Raw genomic sequence first — 24,541 nt, forward strand, 5'->3', positions numbered from 1 at the left:
GCGACAATCTTATTAATTTTTGTCTCCGTGGTTCAACCTAAGGTCGGCATTTGGAGTATTTGTATCTCTCATGCTCTTCAGTTGCTAAGCCATTACTTACGAAAGAATAAAAGATTTTTTGCAAGATACAATCAGGGAGAAATAAGAATTTTAAAGTCTAAGCTTAGTAGCCACACATTAAATGCTGTATTACTCTATTATTTCCAGAAACCTGCAAATATATTATAAATGTTTTAAAATCATAATCTCCGTAAATGAAAAAACAATCTTAATACAATAAGTATTTGGACAAATATGAAGACTTAAAAAAAGATATTTTATTGCAAAAATACAGGAAAAGAGAATATTTTGCTTGAAAGAAATTTTTAAAAATATAATTCGTATTAAATGTAGGATAATTAATGCATACTTCAAACCCATGATGTCGTATTGTCTTCGTCTACTGGAGAGTTGTTTTCATTGAACTTGTAAGAAATGTTTCTGAAAAAATAAAAATAAATTTAAAAAAAATAAAATTTTAATAAAAAAAGTACTTTTGAATGACTACTATTAATTTGTTTAATACTAATAGCAATGATAAAAATAAACACATAACCAAGTGTTTCGTGTTAATGCATGGCATAAAAAAATATATCTTAAACATATAGTTATGCTCATAATGATGGTTAATGTTTGTTATCCGCAACTGTAGCTTTTCGATTTATAAATACTTATACATAATTCCCTAAAAAAAAGAATATTTAATTCAATTAGAAAAACTAAAATATTTACAGCATAAAATATTTATAGTATAATTTACATAGTTAAAATTGCAAGGATAAGTGGACCTTTATTCTTAAACATAACATTTTTTTAAAAACTGTCTTCCGCTTTTAGCAGGACACCGTTTTCCATTTTTTCCAGCAGGACACCGTTTTCCATTCTCATGCAACATTATAATACTGAAAATACTCAAAAAAATTCTCAAATAAATATATATTCAATTAAACAATATTTATAAATGGTATTATTGAATTTTGCATTTAATCAATGAAAAATGTCTTTAAAGTGGTATATAATATTTTATATGACAAGTTTATCAACTATCCAGTCACGAAAAATCAACTCCGCACGGAGAATTAGCAAAAAGGATTACAATTTTAAGAACAAACCGTCGTTTGAGAAAAATTGTATTGCTTGCAATTTTTTTTCCAAGCAAGTGAACATTTCTGATTTTTTTTCCCCTCTGGCAGAATTTAGAAAAATGAGATAGATGATGTTATTGCTAAGGAACAGAATATAATCACACACACAGAATGAATGATTTTTCTTTGCATCCATAACAGAGCCTTTATTTTATTTTTGAGGTGAAAAAAATGAATTCATATAAAAATTTATATTTAAGTTAAAATGTGGTGACTCACATGTTAAAAGAAAGTGAAATTACAATTTGAACAATTAATGAGATTTTTAACTAACTAAATTCATAAAACAATTTAAAAGATTGGAATTTTTCACCTGAAATCCTGTTAAAGACAAGTGGATGGCCAAAAGAACCTGAAAAAAAAAATAATAAAGGTAAAATTATTTATATTTCAAAATTTGAAAAAGCAACATATTTCATTTTTTTTCTCCAAAGGAAAGCAGATAGCATTTCGTAATAATTACTAATAAAAATTAAAGGAAAAAAAAAACCTAGTATAGATTACAAGAACTAATACAAAGCACATAAATCTAAATTTTGGAAAGATGGCTTCTAATATACATATATTTTTTTTAAATTTCAAACACACATTTTTTTTGAAATAAAATATTTAACCCCGATTTCAAAAAGGGTTCTTTTGGTAAGAACAACTATGAAGAATTACGTTGTAAGCAGATAAGCAATTTTTTGAGGGGGGGGCGGTTATAGTTCCAAACCGTGATATACATATAGTGAGTGACACATGAAATACATAGATGTGCTAAGAGTCGCTTATGTAGTATGATATAATTGTTAATGCGGTAAATAACTGATTCGTGAATAATTATTACATAATAATTATCAATATTGCTTGAATCCATACGGATGCATGTTCATATCTTCATAGACTCGCCTTTCAAAACATACTGGGGCGTCATACAGAAAACATTTAAGTAGAACTGATAAGAGGAATGTTCTAGATTGAATACCGATACAGCGATCAAGTTAGTCAAAAACAGAATTTATGTTAAATAAAAAATGGCATTTTATGTCTCTATTCACTATTACAAAAGAAATAATACAAAACATACATTTTAAAAGGTTTTTTTTGTTTTGCAGTATTTCTAATTTTAATGTAGATAATCTGCCGTTTTTTAATGTAGATAAGTTTCAATATAAAGTATTATTATTAATAATAATAATTTGTACTAATAATGTGTGAGGCTTTTACAGGTCAGATCCATTTACCTACAGCTAATAATGTGGCACAATTATTCCTTGGAGGATGGGAATGAGCACATTGGAGCGATTTTTAGAAATTTTAATAAATTATAATTTAAGCTGAATTTTGACGTTTTTTAATGATATCTTCCGAAAACATCACTGCATAAAAATGCATTTTACGTCACTTTTAAATTATATATATCTTTGTAATGATACCAGTTAAAAACTTGTGCGATATTTTGCTGAATTTTGGCAATTTTTTTAAAACATTCTTTTTAATCTAATTTCCAACAATATATTGCATTGTTGCCCTGAAATTCGAACCATTTTCATTATTTCGACAAATATGGAATAACTTCATTTTTCCTCCATTGTTTAAAGCTAAAGAAGGATTCTATTTAATATCTGAGTAGTTTACGAGACAAACAAGAAAGAGAAATATCAAGAAATTTGGAAGAAAAATAAACAGGATATATAAGTTTTAAACAGCGCAATGGTGTTATGGGTTTTCTCCATTAGAAAGGTTCATGTACACAAAATACAAAGCATGAAAGTCAATGTAAGTAAACCCATTACAATAACACTGTTTTAATGTTAAACAATTTGGCGGTGTCACGGGCATGAAGATATACCTAAACAATTTTTCTGAATATAACTAATATTCCTGGCAAACCAGCTTGTCCTCTGAAGCGACTAGTGTTTATAATAATTTATTCCGATATTATTTGGGATTGGTAAAACATTATATTATTTATTTTATTAAAAGGAAGTCAAAGTTTACTTTTACAATTCTCACCATTAGTTTTATACTTTTCTTGAGAGATATGTAATCAAAATTTCATGATTCTTTTTCTACCTTTGCAATTCATAGATAGATCGAAATGAATGTAAATAAAGAGAATTAAAAAAAAATGTAGAAAATAATCATTCGTTTCTTCAAAATTTTACATAAATTTCTGAATTTCGCATAGATGAAATGATGTAAATGCTTAAAATGGAGAGAAAGAGTGAAAGATTTATTTTTCTGATGTTTGAAAAAGTTTTAATACATTAATTAAAAATTAGATGTATATCACATACAGTGTTTTAAAACGGATTTTAGCTGCATATAATATTAACGCATTTATCTACGAATTCGTAACTAAATATGCATATTTACTTATTCACTGTAAAATAAAAGTATAATTATAATCTCTCCGTATTTACATATAATCTACGTATACGAGAAAGTAATAAAGTGAAATTACAGTATCATGAAATTTAGAAAATAGATGAACCGGATATTTACGTTTTTAATAGCGTTAGGATGTTATGAAACTATCTCTATTAGAATAATTTAGGTACCCGAGAAACAGAGTTTAACCAAGCCAATTAAAATAGCACTATTTTAATGTCAGACAATTTGATGGAATCAAGAACACGGAGTTATAAAAAATGGTTTATCTATAATCAAATCTAACCAATATCCCCAGCTAACCAGCTGGTCGCCTGAGGTGATTAGATAAAGAAATTTTCTTAATACAAACTCACTCTTTTAAGGAAATCCTTTGCAACTGCTCTTTTTGTTTAATACATTATTCATGGCATATAACAATTTATTTCAGTCTTAACGTCGGCATGCAAGAAAATGTTACTTTTCGAGGTTGTTCCATTTTTAAAAGGAGAATTTACATAAAAAATGTATACTATTAAATTCTTTTTTATCTCGCAGCACATATCCTTTTTCATGAGTATTATAAAACCTATTTAAAAATAAAATTATGTTTTCCATAAAACTCAATTGCAATAAACTTTTTTAAAATTTTAATAATTACTATTATTTAAGATATTTTATACTTTCGTTTACAAATCTAAAAATTCAGATATTAGTAAACTAACAGTTTTTTTTTAATTTGTGCTTTTTAACTGTAACAGATGTAGCGAATTTTCGTAAATATAAATTATAAACGAATTGAAACATTTTCGACTTGCTACGGTAAAAATATCCCGATTCAGTCTATGAACAAAAGCATGCCGAAAAAAAAATATATACATAAGCAGATTTAATTTATTTATATAAATTTACCGCTTCGAAGTGACACGGGAATTATTTGGTAATGCACCTCGTAATTTTGAGCCAGATCAGATGACGAGGGAGATACCTCAGCCTGTACCCTCTTATCCAAACTTCAGCGCATATCAACAGCGGAATATATTTAACCTTAAATTAATTATTGTTGTCTTTCAGCAAACATACCCAATTTTGTCTTATAAAATATTATGAGAATTGATTTGAAGGTCTAATGCCTGCTGTTGCCAATAAGATAATGCTGAAAATGTTATTAAATAAATTTACAGTATTAACACAGCAGTGATAAAATAAAAATACTGTGATGATTTTCCCTTGTGACTGTATGTCCTTTTTTTTGTGTTTTTGTTCATACGATTTGTTTGTTTTGTTAAAATTTTATTCTGTAATATTGAATTTAAAAATTGCTACTTGAAAAGATAATTAAGTTCAGATTTATTACTCTCCACAATTCTTTTTATATTCAATTAAATTTCAGAGGTGACGATTGGCAATAAGTTGTTCCTTAGCCATAAACCATACTTAAAATGTAATTTTAAAAAAAGCATTTTTACCTGATTAATTCAAGAAACAAAACACAAAATTAAAAAAAAAAATCAGGTATTTAAGGGTTAAACAGAAAAGCAAAATCAAGTATTAATTAAAGACACAGACAAAAAAATGTAATAAAATATATTTACAAGTAGGATATGTCTTTCTGGATTTTCTTATTTAAACTGGATAGTTGATAGAAACATTCTTTGCCCATATTTTTGCGATCACATATCGAATTGTTAAAGCATTTTATCATAGAAAGATCATCGCTTAAGAAGCTTTACTTTAAAGCATTATCTAATGGTAGAATAGAATTTATTTTGATCGGCGTATTATCATGGATAAAGTAGCTATACTTATTACACTCAAAAATGTGGGGAAAAAAAATGCCGATGGCTACATGTAGCGTTTTTGCAACTCAAGGCTGTTTGAAGATATGTTAAAATATGGGCTTGAAAGTATGTTGACTTAATATAGTAATTTTGTTTAATGATATCTCTAACTACATATTCGGCACTAATATCAGACATTTATTCATGATTAGAAAACAAAGTTTTTTTGTTTTTTTTTGTAAAAAATAAATTTAACATTTTATAATTATAAATGAATTATAAAATTTCACTTAGTAAGCTTATTTATACTTTTCAATGCTGATTTGCTTCGATAATTAATTCTTTCTATCGCAGTGAAACAATAATTATCGACTGCGTTTCAATAGGTGTTTTTTTTAGTGCGTGCGTGTATGTTCTTTATCCAGTCTTAAATTTGCATACATGGCATTTTGAATAATTTATATCACGACGTCGACATATGGTTTATTACTTTGTTTTCCTTCTGGATATTGGAAAACTTCAAAATAACATTTCATAGACAATTGTAGAGTAAATATATTACAAAAATGGGATATAATGTATCTAAACAATCTAAAAAAATGTTTTAGCCGCTTTACAAGATAACTCCACTAGGTAGTTTCGAAGTAAACTTATTTTCCTTTTTTAAGAAATATATAAACACACACATAAAATCATAATACAAAATAAAATTATTATTTAATATTTAAAAGTGCCGAGTGTGTGTTGTAATCTGTTGACAATACGGAGTCGAGATATATTGACTGAAGTTAATATAATAGGTATACTTTCTCTAATATTGAAGATTTATTGAAAAGCTATCGAATTTTATATGTCAAGAAAAGATTATTCTTAAATAAAAAATCGTCAGCAATTCAAAGTATTAGAAAAAAAATTTAGCTTACTCTTTTGAGTTTTTATCCAACAAAATTGAATATGTTTTCACTTCCAATTATTGGTTTAAGAAAAACTAAGGGCATGTATATGTGTGTGTATTAAGCATTTTTGAAACAGAAACGATTATAAACACAGTTAAGGTTTTAGACGGAAATCATTAAAAAATTTGGTTTAATTTTCCGTTTTCATGTGTCAATAGTTTTAGGTCTTTCATTTTTTTTCCCGAAATTTTTTTAATGTGTAGTTTTTTTTAATGCATCCGCTTGCTTCTGGAATCTTATTTTTTAAGCTATTTTAAGAATTTAATTTTATTGGAATTCCTTTTTTACTATTTGCTTAGCGCAGTATGGCTAGATTTAGCTTATGTGCGAAAACAACAACAACCAAAATAAACATTTTAAATCTACATATTTTGAAATAAAACCAGTTATCGTTAAGTGAGCATTTTGAGATAAAAAGAAAACAGCAATAAAAATTCTAGCGTTACTTTAACCATTCGTTATTCACGAGAAATGTTATCGCTTTTACTAAACCTCCAACAACGAACTATAAAAACTCACTGTGACAAATGCGGCAAAAAAAATTTGCCTAAAATTTAACATAGAAAATAATAGAATTAATTTTTCAAAAAAGCAATTACCAATCTAGAATTTTTTTTTAATTAAACGACTTTTTCTAGCCCTTTTTTTAAGAAGGAAAACTTTATACTAAAAATTAAAGCATGCAAATCTTATTTTGAGAACGAAAATTTCAGAATAAAAATTGTTTTCAAATATTTTTAACACATAATTAATGATAACAATAGAATCCAAACTGACTCAAATTTTCTGAGCTTGGTTGCCAAATGCTAGTTTCAGATATTAGGAAACAAAGAAATATACAAATGATTAATTTTATTTTTCAATGAATAAAATTGAGACTCAATTACATCTAAGATTTTCTGCGCCAACAATTTAGAATCCTTTAGAACTCTACAAAAAAATGCTAATAAGGATGAGAAAAAACATGACTACATTTTAAGACTATTTAAGTACAGCGGATGATTGGTTAAAATTAATATCTGGATTCTTATTGAAGTTTCATTCATTTATAGCTAAAATAATTCCAAAAATTCCATATAATTCTCATTATGTTTTCTATTTTTGAATTCGTGTGATTGGAAAATCTAAGGAGCTTAATTTTATAGACATATCTATAATAAATAATCTGTTGGAAGAGATTATAATTATAAAACTCTAAATATTATCAAAGTATTTTTTAGATAGTATAAAATAAACGACCTTGTTCAGTAATAGTATTATTTAATTATTTGGCAAGATTATCATAAGCAATAAAAAAAAAACAAAAAACAGCATGGCTTACATAAACATACCTTACTTATGAAAATAATTTAATCAAGTAATAAGTATTAAAATCTTACACCAAACTGAAAAAAAAAAAAAAATGACGAATAATTAATACGAATTAAAATGTGATGGTCTGTATGCATCATTCAAAAAATATCTATAAGGTGTGTTAAAGCAAAATAGATATTTCTCTTTCTTTCACCTTCAAAAAAATAAAAATAAATAAATAAAAATAACACATGGCAAAAACAGTAAAATAAAATTTATCAAAGCTAACAATGTAATTATCATAATCATTATATGACGAAAAGTTAATACTTCTATTCGATCGAAAAAAAAAAAAATTACTAACTGTAACTAGGGATTGCAATACCGGACCAAAATTACAATACCGGTTTTCGGTATTTTTTAAATCTTAATACCGGGATACCGGTTTTAATACCTGTATTAGAAATTTTAGAGAAAGAAAGAAAACACAGGTGTTTCTTTGTTTTATTAGCTGGTTTTGTTAGAGAGTGTAAATATCACAAAAATAATTTGTAACTTATAAATTATAACAGTATATAATCACAAAAAAGTAAAGGAACATCTTATTTATTTAAATCACAAAAAAAAAGTGTAAATATCATTATTCATTCTGTGGTACTATTACAAATTTTTGAAATGTGATCTTAAAAAACATAATGCATCAATTGTACTGTCATTAAGCCTGAAAAGTAATTTTGTGTAAAAATTACCAGCTGTCGAAAATGCTCTTTCGGCATCTACGCTAGCTGGTGGTACTGTTAGCAATGCGCGAGATATTTTTTTCAAGTATTTACCTCTAAATCCCTCATCTTCAAATAAATCGATTTCTCGTCGGATGGTTTTGGATATAGCTGATTTCTGTATTGTATTTTGGTTCGTTGAAATTTTTTTTATTTATCGCTAATTCTAATTTTTGTTCAAAAGACAATTCCTTTTCACTATCGACAGTAGTGACATCATAATCTTCGATAATTGAACCGAATTCTGAATGTGGATAGGTTTGTGGGTAAAAAGTTTTAAGAAAATTTACTCTAAACTTAATCAGATTTGAATTGGTTATTTTCTTTTCTTCTTTTTCATTTTCATTTTTAAAATCATTTTAATTATTTAAATACCATAAGACATTTTCTATTTCGGTATGCTTTTCTTCTGTGCGATTTTTCAATGTAATTCTTTAGATAGTGATGTGTGCTGTTCTTTCAGTGACTGCAACATGAAATTTATTGTTGCATTAGCTGTTAAAAAATTAGAATCTCTCCGACATAATGCCTCAATAGTCAGTTTTATTGGAAGTAGAACTGATATAGTTCTGGATATTAAGTCGAATTCACTATCTGAAAAATTAATTTACGGGTTTAAATCGATTATTGCTTTTTGGATTGGATTTCTCAGTTTCAAAAATCGTTCCATCATTAGGAGTAAACTGTTCCAACGTGTTTTAGAATCTAATATTAACATATATTCTGTTTTATTTTCAGTTAGTATATATTTTAGTAATATATCCTTTTTATAGAGGAACGTTTAAATATCTTAACAATTTTTCGAACTTTATAAATTATAGGAAGCAATTCTTGATAGGTTAATATTTCATCCTCATTAGCAATATCTTCTTCAACAATTACATTGTCATTATCTTCATTGTCAATATCACTCTCACTCTTACTCTCTTCAAAGTTGGAATCCGAAGTTTCTATATCCACATTATTTGGATTCTTCTGTTCTTTATTTTTTTGGTATAATAAATCTATTACTCCTAATTGAATTCCACGTGCATAGCACAACTGCTGATTTGCACCAATCAACTTTCCAACTTTTTTCATAATTGTTGCTCCATCAGTCGTTATGGATACAATATTTTCTTCAGGGATAATCCATATTTCGCTACTTTAGATTTAAGCAATTAATTAGGCCATTAATTAACTAATTAATTTCGCCCGTTAGGGAGACATAAAAACAAAAACGTATGCTATTTTGTCATGTTGGCGATCCCTGAACATATAGTGGAGACAATTTTAAAAATTTCTAGTAAATACCGAAAAACCGGTATTTAAACTTGCGAATACCGGTATTACAAAATTGTACAAATGGCTCAAAATACCGGTATTCGGTATACCGGTATTGCAATCCCTAACTGTAACTGAGGAATTTAAAATTCGAATAATATCTATTATTCTGCAGAAAAAATGAACGAACGTCTCAACTAGAAACACTGTGTCATTTATCTACATACTATTTAAGCCGTCCGAAGAAAGTTTACTCTTGGTGAGTTATAAAAATATAACTTTTTAATGTACAACTGAATATAAAATAACATCAAAGTTTTAAATATAAGCCATTGCTTAATTCATTACAAATAAATAATCAAAACATAAAATGGCTACCAAAAAACCGTTTTTATATAAAAAAAAATCTTTTAGAAATATTTCATAATTATTATAAAAATTTATATAAATATTCTTAATGAATACAATATTAATAAAACACAAATTTGCAAATATATCGACAATCTTATTTTCGAGAAACCAACTTTCGGAGAAAATATTTACTTACATGAAACAAATTTAAAAAATAATAAATTCTAGAAAAAATAACTAAATTGCAGGCACTGATATAATTTTAAAAATTCTCAATCACAGGAATTTAAACTTGATTTCCAAATAACGTTGTCTTCGTAACATTATAGAAGGTCTGTAGAAATATCACTTAGTTTTTGAATTATACACTAGATGGCGATACGACCCCATTAAATCATAAACCTCATTAAGTTTTTTTTTTTTCTGATGCAAAATACGCAATATATAAAATAACTCGCGATTTTATATTAAAAATATAATTAAGTACAATAAGCGTTTTTGTCAATTTACAAAATAAGAGATAAATGTAGAATCGTACATATTCTGCAGAAATTATCAAAACTGTTTTTAAAAATTTTTAATTGATCGAAACGAAAACGCCAAAATAAGATAACTAAAACTCATTTAAATGATTGTAAAACAAAGTATAGAGAATTTTATAATATCGAACTTAAAAAAGTATAAAGAAACTTCGTTATTATTTTGGTATAATATAGAGTTAATAGCAAATATGTAACTGTAATCCATTTTTAATACTTAATTTTGAAATGTAAACAGTCTTTTCATAATTGTTCATATTTAATAAAAAAGAGGCTAATTATTTTTTTAAATTATAGCTTAAAAGAAAAAATGTAATTTAAATATGTTAAAAAAAACTTTAACAAAATTTATAAGTTAAAAAACTTGCTTTTAAGTGAATTCATAATATATATATACTTATTGTTCATTCATAATTAATCATTCAAATATCATTAATAGCATAGCTCAGAAATATATCAGTTAAGTGGAGCATACACCTAAATTCACCAAAAAATTATTGAAAAAACGAATTTTTCAAAACTGCAGAATATTTTTTTTAATGATTATAGAAAATTATGAAATATTTTTTATGAAACAAAGCAGTGATTAAGGAATTAAAAATTGCTTTAAATATGTATATTGGTAGCATAATTTTTTTTTAAAAAAAAAAGTGAATATGAAACATAAAATAATGCTAAGTATCTATGTATACATGTTTACCAAAACAAGGCTTATTAACCAGATATATGAAATTCATTATACATAAATAATGTTTATTTAGAGAATTTATTTATAATAAAATAATGTAAATGTAAAAATCTGAGCAAAAAAATAAGTATATGGCAAGATTAATTCATATAGCATTATCTGCACCAAATAAATTTATTTTTCTAATAAAAGAAAAGCAAAAGTCCAAAAAATAATAAATTTAATTATCATTTAAATCAATAAAAAAACCCAAGAATTCTTTTACCAACTGAATAAATATCTTTATTTTAGATGTTAAAATCTTAAATATAATTCAGTAGAAAGCAGGGAAGAAATTTTACATAAAATAAGTAAATCAAAAGTTTTATTAATCATTCTATTAAATAACTGGAATTAAAATAAATGGTTTCATTATTTCTTAAGAAATCAATTTCTATTTTAAATTTAAAAAATGGCATAAGAAAATTAAACATTATCAATTTTTGGGAAGAGATACATGCAATGTTAGTTATTTTTCATTCTTTTCATATATATCTATAAAAGCAAGTAAATATATTATTCAAAACATAATAAAGAGAAACTTTTTGTTATAGTTTTTTTTATCTGTTTTAATTTTAAACATAACAAATAATAATAATAATAATAAAACATATTCTAAAATTCAAATTTCAAAACTTTACAATATTTTTAAAAGTCAATTTATATTTTCAAAATTTTTACTGAAATATTTAGAAATTTATGAAACTGAAGAGATTTAAAAGTTTAAGAGGCCATATAAGTCCCAGATACTTTTCAGTTTCAAAATAATAATATATTTACGAGAAAAGTTAATAAATCCATTTTATTAAAAATTTAATGTTAAAATTTAAACTTCTCATAACACTCACACATTATTTCATAAAAAAGATAAATATCTTATAAAATTTAATTCAATAAAAAGAAAATTTTACACAATTATTTTTTATTTAATCAATATTTTGTATAGAAATTAATAAATGAATGCTTTCAGCCCATGATTTTCTATAATCTAACAATCAGTAAATAAAAGCAACATTTGTCTTTTACATAATGTAAAATTTTCTGCATATAATCCTAAGTTGATTGTTATTCAGTCATATATAAATTTAACATATGTATGTCCAATTAAATTTTGAAAAGTATCTTTTCTATAAAGCTATAGACTAAATTCTAACTAAAGTTACAGACTAGCTTCATAGTTAATAAATTTGTTAGTAATAAAAGCAGAGTATATTTAAAATTTAATGAACATAGTTAATGCTATTTCAAAAAAGGAAGATGATTTCAAAGCTAATTTCCTGTGCTATAACAATAGATTTGGTTTTGGTTTTGTAGTGTTTTATGGCGCAAAAGCCATTTCTGGCTATACTGTGCCAGCTATAACAATAGAGGAAGCAGTAAATATAATAAATTTATTAAAGGAAGTAAGACAGAAATTACAGTAAGTACTGCAGTTAGCAGTGTGATAAATTAAATATATATATTTATTGGATGTACTTAGAATGAAAATTAGAAATATTCTAAAATATGCATAGTTATCAAACACTTTCTTTTTACTTTAGAAATAAAATTCATATTTAATTTATTAAATCACATTAAAAGAATAAAAAAAAGAATACATTTAAAAATTAAGAACATATTTAAATTGATATTGATGAATGATTTCTTTATTATGACATGAAAAAACATTGAAACAGAAACGAAATGCATACATACCAACGAAGATGAATGAAATCCAAAATTTTAATCAAAAATAGCAAACAAATCAGTATTGAGTAACATGTTTCAGGAAATTCAATCGCTTTCTGTTTGGAAAAAAATATATAGAAGATATTACGAAAAAGTCAAGGGAATATTTAAATATGAATTCGAATATAACTGGAAAATGTCTCCTCGTTTAATTTTAAAGGTAAAAAAATGTAAGGATTGTTTTGTTTTAAGTAATAAAAAATAAACAAAGCATCTCAACAAGCACGCGTTATCAGAACTCGAATTAAGCGATTTTAAATATGTAGCGGACAAAATTAGAAATTATATAGGAATAAAAAACAAAATTTCACTCAATATAGCAAATATTTACGTTGGTGAAACCATAATAATATCCACAATTTCTTCCGATTGCCGCAAACGAAAATACAACCGCCATTGCCATTGCAGAAATCTCCCGACATTCATAGAGAAATCTGGACGCATGCGCTCCTCTCCAACCGGAACTTCCGCTCACCATCCATCACAGTAAAGGGCGGAGCCAAGTCCCGTGATTGACGTTCGTGTGCTGGCGAAATGTGAGCATGACGCAGCGCCGTGATTGGTCGCTCTAATCGATGACGTCGTCATCGTCGCGGCATACGCTCATCTTTTATGGCGAAGTGGCTTGACTGGCATTATCGTTCAACCCACCTTGGAGCCGCTTGCCTGTCCGTCAAAAGTATTCCAATCAAAATACTCAATTATAGTCAGTTTTAGTGTAGCGTGCGGAGTGCTGCTGGTTTTATGGATGTCGGTCGGCAAAGGGTTCGGTGCTGAACTAAGACTGTGCCTTGCTGGCTGTAGGGGCCCCTGCAACATCTGAAGGCCCCTCTTACGAGTGTGTAACTCGTAGAATGAACGATCAGCATACAATGCTGCATCCTGTCTCACAACTCCCATCAGCGAGCATGGCCGGCCATGTAGGGCCCCAACACGGCTACGGAATGGGCCAACCGTCTCATGTGGTCAACCCGGGATCCCAAGGGGGGACCCCTGACCAGGACGCTCCTAAGCATGATATTTCAGAAATCCTTCAACAAATCATGAACATTACGGACCAAAGTTTGGACGAAGCACAAGCGAGGTAGGGTACTACTATCGGTGCTAGTAAATTATTATGCAACGGCGTGCTAAGCCTAACAACGGCGCGCTGCTCGAATTCGACCGTTGTCTGGCCAAAATACGGCCGCATGTGGATTTTATGCAAATTTTTTATTTTATTTTTTTCGAGTGATCCTATAATGAGAGTTGTTTTTTTCTCTCATGTAGGAAACACACGTTGAACTGTCATCGAATGAAACCAGCATTGTTTAGCGTTCTTTGTGAAATCAAGGAAAAAACAGGTGAGTGGCTTTGTTTACAATTTTATTTATCGCAATATTTTATAATCTATTTCAATATACACGTCTTAATGGCTGTTAACGGGAACCGAAAAGTATGAAGCATTTACATATATCCTAAAATTGTATCATATTTCATCTTAGAGTTATAGAACCAATTTAAATTTCTTTTTCCGCGATATGACATTTTTGTTCGGCATTAAATAGAGAAATAATGAAATACATTCTAAATTTTAATGCAATGAGTCGTATTTTGGTGATCAAACGGAAATGGTAGGTTTCAAAATTCAAACATAATTCATTTCGATCGAGTTTGGTCTTTGTTTACATTGCCGTGTAACTCTGTCGTTGTTTACCATGGCCTCATGAAAGCGTTTATTTACTAAGTAGAAATTAGTATTTTAATACATTTTCTTTCTAATAATTCTTTTAATAAATGATTTATCATAGAATATAAATATCTTTTATTTTTAATAGTGATTTTTAATAATATTTTTTTTAAGATTTGTTTGTCATAATATCGTCTTATCATATTGAGATTATCGCGATTTGTCCAATTAAAGATTAATTTTGCTTATACTATATTAATAGTAGGAAACGGCTGAATCAAATTTTGTGAATAGTTTAATAACCATTATTAGCTTTTTTTTACTATAGTATCAGTTTTGAGAAAACTACCATAATATCACATTACATTTTTGTAAATTAATTTAGAATTTGAATTGATCTTACTGAAGTCATTCATTTTAAAAACCTAACTTTTGAAATAAGCTAAAGTATTGATTAAGAAATAATTTTTAGAATAAAATATGTAAAATATTTTCTCATCAATTTGTTATTTATGTGTTCCATAAAAAAAATCAAATGTAGAAATTGTTCAATAAAATTTATATAATATTAAATCATTTTTTTTTATAGTTTAGATCTTAAAATGTTTGTTTGAAATACTAAGACAGAAATTATTATTTGAAAATGAAAGTTAAAACCAATTTTTTTTGTCCTATTATATTATTATTAATCATATAAATGACACAAAATGAGAATCAATCATAGAGAATGATTAGCTCTAAGTTAAGAGTTAATTTAATTTTAAATTTATAAAAAGAAGATAAAGGTTTTTAGAAATAAAATATCATGTACTTTTAAGCCAAGTATTTAAATAGTCAGATTTAGTATTAACTTTTAATTCATAAGAAATATATTTGTTTTTATGTTATATTCACAGCTGGGCAATCACTAAAATTTATAGTACTCTACTTATAAATGTGCTTATATTTTTTAAGCAGAAATAAATTGAATTCATGGTTAATAAAAAATCCTATGTATTATTTCTTTATGTCTCAAAATTAAACTAAGTGATGAAACTTCATGGTTAAAATATATGTATATGAAGTTGAGTTGTAACATGGTTTTTTGCTGTTACTTTTCTACTATACAGTATCAATATCTTAAAATGCATATTATGATGGTTTATAAATGAATATGAAATTTAAAATTTGTTTTTAACATTTAAATGCACACAATATACAGGAAATATTTTATATACAAAGTTGTCAATTTTTTAAAGCAATTTTAAATAAAATTGTTGATTTCGCAGAAAATGTGTAAAAATAAATTATAAAAATCTGCTGTCTTCAAAAAATCATTAAAAATAATGATTGAAAAATTTTTTTTTTTTAATACTAAAATATTGCAAGAGGTATAAAGTATCGCATATATGTATAAAAGAGTTAAATCTTTGATAATATACTGTGACTTTCAATTGTAGCTTTAAGTTGAAAACACCATATATATTTATTGTAGAAAATAAATTTCTTTTGCAGTATGATAAAGAAAAGTTTAAATTTTGTGTTCTGATATAACTGAAGAACTTTTGTATGATAATATATAATAGTATGTTCTAAAGCTAAATAGAATTGCATATAAATGTTGAAGAATTTTTTACAAATGAAATGGTATCACAATTATTAATATTTAAGTAATTATTAACTAATTCTGCTTATTTTTAAATAATAAATAATGTATAACTTCTATCCTATAGACATTTTGACAAATTTAATAAATGATTTAAAGAAGAGTTAACAAAACGCACCTTTTGGCACAAAGCAATTTTTTTCATAGTATTTATGCCCTTTGTCAAAAATCATGCACAAAACTTTACTTTCTAAGATTTGTTACAATAATTATTACCTACTTATAATAATTTTTCCATTCATAGTTAATCAATTGAAAATTTTAAATATGAAAAGGTAAAATGGAAAAAGAAAAAACTTTTGTAACTATAATTTATTGAATCTTCATGAAATTTGAAAGTAGCTTTTAATTTGTAACAATTTTTTTCTTAAATCTAGTTGTGAATACAAGTAATATTATTAATAAATTTGCTTGGAGTTTTAGAAAGTATCTTCTCACAATTTGTTCATCTTATTACTATGTTTTTAAAATTATTCTAATAATTTAAAATTCTATAAGAAAATTAAGTTGACTGTAGAATCCTTTTCCTTACGTTTCCAAAATTCTCTAAATAATTTAAGTGAAATAATTCTATAATTTTATAATGTTGTTAAATAAGTATTTGTTTAAACTAGTAGTAAATGCCATTGACCTTCAGAATAAAATAGATTATTTTATATAAAATCTAGTATTTTTTTTTAAAAAATAATATAGTTTTGAATGTAATGCGAATTTTATATTTCATAGTTTTTCTCTTATACTAATACCTTGTTTCTAATGCTACTTTTTGATTCACTTCTGTTTAACTAATTTTAATATCCTAATTATATTTATTTTGCTAAAAAGTTATACATTTTCCAATTTTAAGTTTGCTTTTAAATATTTTAAGTTAACTCTTAATGGTAAATAGGTTGAAATTAAAACCCTTAGTTACCAAAACTTTCTAAGTCAACAAAGTAACTTTTTTTCTTAATTGATTCCAAAGTAGTATAATCATGCACGCACGCACACACACACACAGATATATATACACGAATCTATTAATCTATTTCCTTTAAGTTATGTGTATAAAATATAATTCAGAATGTCTGGAAATCTTTCAAAATGGCAGTTGGAAGATAGTATAAATGGATTATACTTTTCCTTTCCTTTGCTTTGCTCTGCAGTCAAAAATTTTAAGAATTATTGCATTTTAAGATAAGATCTATTTTACAAAATAATGTAAGCACTCTAAAAATAATTTAGAAAAAGTTCTGAAATTCTCTTGCATAGAATTTAGTTAATTTAAAGATTTAATGGAATTTGGTATACATTTTTTTCTGGTTTAGAAATTTAATTTATTTGGTAATATTGTAGTAAAAAGTAAATCTAGAAGTAATTCTCTTTTTGCCTGTATATGAAACATTCCTACTAAAGAAAAATGTTTTTAAAAAATCCTTTTTGGAATCATTTTTTGAATATTTTTATGATTATTACAAAATCATAAAAAAAAATGGATATTACTTTTCAGTTTAATATAAAGAAAATGAAAATAGCATACTTGCATATATCAAATCAAACTTTGAAAACTATATGAATTTCTTTTCTAAAATTTTGTTTGAAAAATATCTTTAAACTTGCAAATGAGAGTAATAAGAAAATTTGAATGAATATTCTGAATTATTGAAGTGTCCTTATGAATATTTTTTCAGTTTTTACTATGGATATTTTTGTTAACTATATTATTGATACAGTGATGGAAATTTTTTAAAAGTTGACCCTTAAAATTTTAATTAAATCTTATCATTCTTTGTATTGTTTTGAAAGCTTATTAGTGGTAACATGGAGATTAAGATTAAAAATTTTTTTTTTTTCCTTTGAAAATTAACCCAGAAATCAATTGCAAAATTTTTATCAAAAAATTAACCCAAAGTAAAGTTTTAACTCTCCATGTAACAGAATAATGTGAAATTACTTTTTGGTATTGGCATTATTCAAACAATTTTCAACAACTCTTGTAGCGCTACGAGAAAAAAAGTTCTGTTAATATTGTGCATGTTTCGGAACCTTCATAATTAATATTATCGTTTACACAGCTAAGCGCGACTGTCCAAGCAATCAAAATTTTTTTCACCCTCTAAGTTAGAACAACAGAGAAGTAGATTGTGTCAATATTTGATTCCGCGCTGTTCCTGAAACATTCGCTTTCATAATATATTGCACGCAGTATAACCTCGGTTTGCGAATCTTTAAAAAAGAATTCTGACTCTCATAATATTATGAGGTGGAATTGTTTAATTAACATTTTTCTGGGTGTTAATAGATGACTACGAAAGATACACTATACATGAAAAAAGTAATATTTTCCATAATGGTACACTATCCATATCGTCTGCAGTTAATAATGACGAAAGAATGAAAATATATTTCGAAAATGGCGCTAGAATGATTTAAGGGCAACTTTAAAAGGGGAATTAACACGGGCAGAATACAAGAGATAGCAGTGCTACTAAAATAAGAGCTAAGGAGTAATAATAATAAAAAAAATGTTTTTTTATTCTTCTTACTTTAGATTAAAAGAAAATAGTCACACATTTTAAATTCGTCTGTGGGCAGAGTTGTTTCTCAAGTGTTACGAAGTTATTTTATTTATTTATTATTTTTTTCTCCCTTTTTCTACCAACGGCCTTGGTTTCGCATTTTCTATCTTCTGCTACAGGCTTCAAGTTTCATTAAGTCAACTTCCCTAATGGCGTCTCTGATTGTAAGACAGGCCAGATTCATATCTGGAATCCTATTAGCAAGTATGCTCGTTAGAATCGTCAGCAGATGGATTAAGTATAGCTGAAATTAAAAAAAAAAGAGAGAGAGTGAGACCAGCCTGCACTTTTCTTTCTTTCTTTTTCATATATCATAAATTTATTTCTCTTATCCTGTTGCTGGTTTGAATCAGTTCGCTAAGTTTCTTGCGATGTTTTTTGTAAAAGACATTCATCGTATCGTCTGTGAGCGTATATAATTAATCTATTACGAATGCAATTTTTTGAAATATTAATTACATTATTGAAGAACTTTTTCGATTTTGTATCGTGCATTTTTTAAAAATCATTTTGTGGTTGTAATGTTTTATTTCAAAGATAGCTAGCTGTATATAGGATGACAATATAGATTTTTTTTAATTCAGAATTAAATGTGATATGTTTTTTATATAAATTTAATTAGAGGTGAAAAGGAGATCGGAAATATGTAAGGAGACCAAGTTATTTCTCAAAATTCTAATTAATTTGCAAGATTTAAGAGGAAAGGCTAATAAACTAATGGCAAATTTTTTATAATATATCATTTATGACAGCGATGCTATTCTAAGAAAGAGCGTTAAAAAAAATGTGATTGATATTTGTATGTTCTTTTTATAGTTTGCAGTTTTAAAAGTAACCAATCTAAAGTAAGAAATAGTTTGAAAACGAAACTAAAATGAAAACAGTTTTTTTGCAGTTTTAAAATATATATAATGTCTTGTTCTTGTAGATCAAGAATATATTTTTGAATTTCTGAAAAATATGAAAAGAGTTTCATTCTGAAAAAATATATTGTAAGCAAGGTATTTTTAACAACATAACTTTTTTTTCCTTATTTTTTTAAATGCAGAATTTATATCTTATTGAAAATTGGGGCAAAATATGTATAATTAAAGAATTTGCAGGTTATGAATTTTGCATGCGTGTACTAAAATTAAAGTTATGATTAAAGAATTTTGAAGCGCATGACAAATTAAGGGATTGTATAATTGAGTTTTTCAATATTCTGTAACAAATTCCTTTTTTTTTTTTTTTTTTTTTTTTTTTTTTCAGAAATGAACCAATTACCATTCTATTCGGACATCAATTGCAATTTATTACTGTTGTGAATATGATGAATTTGTTTAAAAAAATCGATGATTTTAAATATTTGAATTTCTGTGAATTCATTTAAAGTCTGTCATCTACATATTTTTGCAATTGTAATATTAATTGTTGACTTTACAAATATTAATTGTTGACTTTACAAATATTAATTGTTGACTTTACAGATGTTAATTGTTGACTTTACAACGATCTAAAAATATAACAATGATGAAAATAATATCAATATCAAGAAAATGAATTTATGTAAGCATGTTTAATTTATTTTGCCTTGTCAATAAACTGATGAATAAGCTGTTAAATAATCGCAATATTTTTTTAAAAAAATACTTATTGTAGGCTATAAAATTGTATTAAACTCGATATGGATTTCATTTTTTTAAAATTATAACCACGGCAGAGATCTAAAAATGGCTGTTATTTTTTTTATATTATTTTAAATTATACGGCTTAAGCATCTAATAAGATTTCAACAATTCGTTTTAGTAGCTGAATTGCATTGGCGAGTCAGCTATTGAACGGGCTTTTTCTTAAAATTTTGTTTGAAAGGCAAATGTATGTATCTGGCTCTGTCCAAGATTATTAAAACTTTATTTTATCTATATTTAAAAAATCTGGTAGAATCGTTTTTTTTTTTTCCGCTTCGCAACATTTGTAGTTTTAACTTCTAGCCAACACTATTCCGGGTATGGAAAAAGGGATGCCATTTTTCTTACCCCTCTTTCAAGCTTGCCCTGTCACTCAAAGCATCGCCCCTTTTTTGAAACATCCTACGAACAAAAAGTACCAAGGGGAAACTAGACCCTACCTCCTCCTCCTCGTTCTCCGAAAGTGGGATGGTGCCAGGGGGCCCTCAGTGGGTCGTCCCAACGTAGGGGAGAAGGTGAAGGGAGGGATAACTGTCCATATACATAAGGCTTCTTTTGGGACCGTCTGTTGTATTTTTTCGTGTATACTGTGCTCGATAGCCATTTTGTTGCCAGACTTCTGGTCCGTATACCTTAGTCTAACTTCAATAGAGCGGTAGCTAAATGTCTAGCATTTTTTTCCTTCTCATTTTCTTTATATTGGTAGCGCTATTGAAAGTTGTAGTGCACCCTTCCTTTGTGTTCGTCGAAGCTGCATCTCGCTTTGCGATTTCTACTATCTAAACTAACTATGCACGCGGCTAGTATCGTCTGGGATGATCAGGATTGATCTGAACCAATTGTAGACTTTTAGACAAGCGCTTTATAGTTGTCATGTCCCACTTTATGTGAACCAATGCATTTGATAATAATTTTAAATAATTATATGCGAAGCGTATTACACATACAACTCTTCTTATTACTATATTAAAACGCCATTCTAATGCCAGAATAAATGTTTTAATTTACAAAACAATATTATTTGTTCAAAGAGAGTAAAGAGTTTTATAATGCATCAAAAGTTGTTTGTTACTAAGTCATTCTTGCTTCAAATGGAAGGTTTATGAAATCTTAATGAACATTTTTTTTTTTTTTTTGCTTTAATTCTAAGATTTGTGAATAAATAAAAATTTAAATATTTAAGGGTATAAAATAGGCGAATCTTCAATGTTAAAAATAACTGTTTTCCTCTCTTTTTTTGAATCAATAAATTCTTAAATTTAGTTTTAATATTTTTAATTGCCCTTTTTACAATTCAAAATTTATATTATTATTTGAAATCATATATAATATTGTAGTAACCAGGCAAAATTGATTGAATTGTACAAAAAGAAGAGAAAAAAAAATGTAAATTTTTCTTTAAAAGAATATTTCTGTAAAATCAGCAACTTTTATAACATTATGTAATTTTATGTTTGTTGGTGAAAACTTAAAATAATTGTTGTTATTCAGTCACTTCCTGTAAAAAAAGTGATTGTTAATTTTCTTAGGATAATATAAATATTTTTTTCATGATAAAGCAATAATAATCCCTAGCATATATATTTTTATGTATAGAGAAAAGCCACTCTAGTAAACTTGCGGTTGCTTAAAAAAAAAAAAAAAAAACACTAGTTAACTTTTGGTTGCTTAACAGCATCTAAACTGTATGAAAACAAAATTAAAGTATAGATACATATGAAGTTAAACAAATGCAAATTTAATTCAAAGTTGTTTAGTTTTTGCTTGAATGCCTTTTTTTTTGTTACAAAAATGATCGCAACATTTATTTCGTTTGCATTTTTTCCCATTATAAATGATAATGGCGATAAAGGACAAAACTAAAATTCTAAAATTAAGCTAAAATATTTGTTTTGTATAATTTCATGAAATAGTTCTAAAGATATATATACCAATGCAGACAGCATTGAGCATCGGTGCTCTCGCATATTTAAAAAATAAAATAAAAATAAAAATAAAAACTTTTGATTTTGCGTTTGATACGTGTTCAACTCTTCCAATTTAAAATTCTTTTTTATTTATTAAATCAGACTACATATGAGAGGCTGAAAATGCGATTCTGTAATCATATTCATCAAAAATAAATATTTTTTTTTTCCTCAAAATAAATTGAGGTATGTTATACGATACAAGTTTCATGAAAATAAACCATCATATAATTTTTCTGTAGATATTCTTATTCAGAATGAATTTAGCATTCCAATAATTCAAACTCCAGAATTACATAACGGGGGTAAACAAACTACAAATAGCTCAAAAAAAAATAAAAAAAAAAATCAGCCTATATTTGAATTAAATGAAAAATTGACTTCTTAGCCAAGGTCTTCACATGATATTTGTTAAAGAACCTTAACATTTTTGTTTTTCATAACTTTCCCCCTTATGTATTTTTTTTTTGTAAAAATTTTAAAAATTAACTTAAGATTACTGTTTCATTCTGATGTAAAAAAAATTTATATGTTTGTTTAAATATTGCGCCTCAAATTATATTGCACTCAAAATATTTAAAATTTTGCACTCAGCATACTTCTGAACCAAGCCAATGATATATGTTAAAGAAGTTATTGAAATATGTATAAGTAAAAATAAATATTTCACAAAAGCCGTTTTAGACTAGTTTTATGCATTCGTTACAATTGTTTTTAAGATTAATTATATTTTTCAGACTTAATAGCAATAATAAGAATTAACCATCCATCATAGTCACCATACTACCATAAGTCACTTAATACTTATAAAATTAAAATATCTTGTTGTATTTCGTTATTTTAAAATCAAATTTGATTTGTGTTTTGATTGTCGAATTTTAAAGTCATCAGTAATTTTAAAAACAGTAGGAATAGTGTAGCGCAAAGGAATGTTTTTCTGGAAAATTATTATTATCATTTTTTGTAAATTCTTTTGCGTTTCGCTATTAGTTATTTTGATGTTCATGTTTTAATTATCAATTCTTTACTCACTACTGATTGGTAGGTAACTAAAATTAAATGGGTTATAAAATTCATTTAATTTTTATTTTTAAATGAAACTAAGTATACATATATATTACAATGATTGTTTTAAAGCATATTTCAAATAAGCTGTTCTATTATGTTTATAGAACTGGAAGAAAAGAATGCGTTACTTTTCACTGTCACTTAAGTCTAATACTTTAATCTACCTGTATTTACAAAGTACTTTTTGTATTTTAAGTTCCTATCTGTGCATCCGTGATAATTTACCTGAACCAGTCTCAGTGCCATTCGTAGCCCGGGATTTCAAACAATAGTCCATAAACCCGACGTCCGGTGTCAAAGTTTAAACGAGAACAAGTTCCTATCGGATTTTTGAGTTCTTGCTATCACCAGCTTTATCTATAACAGTCCGTTCCTAATGTACAAAGAGAGAAACAAAAGGACCCGGCCAATTTATCATCGCGTCTTGTCCTGCGGACCCAAGCGGAGCGTTAACTGATGCCAAGTGACATGGTTTCCGAGTTCCTGAAGAAATAGGAGCTGGAAAACTTGGATCGACGCATACAAAGAAAAGGCAAAATGGGATTACGAAGTTTGAAAAATAATTTTCGATAAGGCTACCATTTAAATAATATACAATGTTCGGTTGGTGTTTAAGTGGTTGTTCCATGGGACAGTGATGCAGCATACACTGTAAACTTAGTGACACAATAATTTCTCTGCAATGAATTATGACGAGAGGCACGGAATAGTCGGCCGAAGCAATTATGATCTCCGACTTTCCAGCCGCTTGCATGACGAGGTGATCGGTTTAAAACAATAAGGATATAAAAAGTTAAGTATGGCTTTTTAGGTATTCAAAAGTGGTCATTCAATTTTTGGACTTAGTCTTGCATGGTGCAAATCTTAAGCGGTTTTTATTTTATTTTTACTTTTTTACCGAAATGGTTAAGATAAAATGGGAAAAAATTCTTTTTGAGCAACCGCGTGGATAGAGATGTTCTACTTCGGTATTTTGCTTGAATTTCTTTCTTTAAAGCGTCACGGGCG

The 24,541-nt window shown here is 26.7% G+C and overlaps 1 protein-coding gene and 1 long non-coding RNA gene across 3 annotated transcripts in view; one reads left to right on the plus strand and one right to left on the minus strand.

Annotated features, from left to right (window-relative positions):
• Positions 1 to 346: 346 nt before the first annotated feature.
• LOC129983801 (uncharacterized) lies at positions 347 to 13,405 on the minus strand. Its single transcript, XR_008785455.1, has 4 exons — positions 13,288 to 13,405; positions 12,924 to 13,012; positions 1,498 to 1,536; positions 347 to 480 (listed from the first exon to the last, which is right to left on the minus strand). It is a non-coding gene; the product is annotated as an uncharacterized LOC129983801 (long non-coding RNA).
• A 169-nt stretch (positions 13,406 to 13,574) lies between these two features.
• LOC129983799 (homeobox protein extradenticle-like) overlaps positions 13,575 to 24,541 on the plus strand; it is a 307,248-nt gene continuing 296,281 nt past the window's right edge. The window contains exons 1-2 of one of the 2 annotated variants that reach the window (XM_056093436.1): positions 13,575 to 14,040; positions 14,226 to 14,299. In XM_056093436.1, the coding sequence (XP_055949411.1) occupies positions 13,811 to 14,040; positions 14,226 to 14,299 (304 nt within the window). In that variant the 5' untranslated portion in view covers positions 13,575 to 13,810. The remainder of the gene's footprint in view (positions 14,041 to 14,225; positions 14,300 to 24,541) is intronic. The other variant, XM_056093437.1, reaches the window with a different exon arrangement.

This window comes from Argiope bruennichi, chromosome 9 (assembly GCF_947563725.1).
Source record: "Argiope bruennichi chromosome 9, qqArgBrue1.1, whole genome shotgun sequence".
NCBI classification, from domain to species: domain Eukaryota; kingdom Metazoa; phylum Arthropoda; class Arachnida; order Araneae; family Araneidae; genus Argiope; species Argiope bruennichi.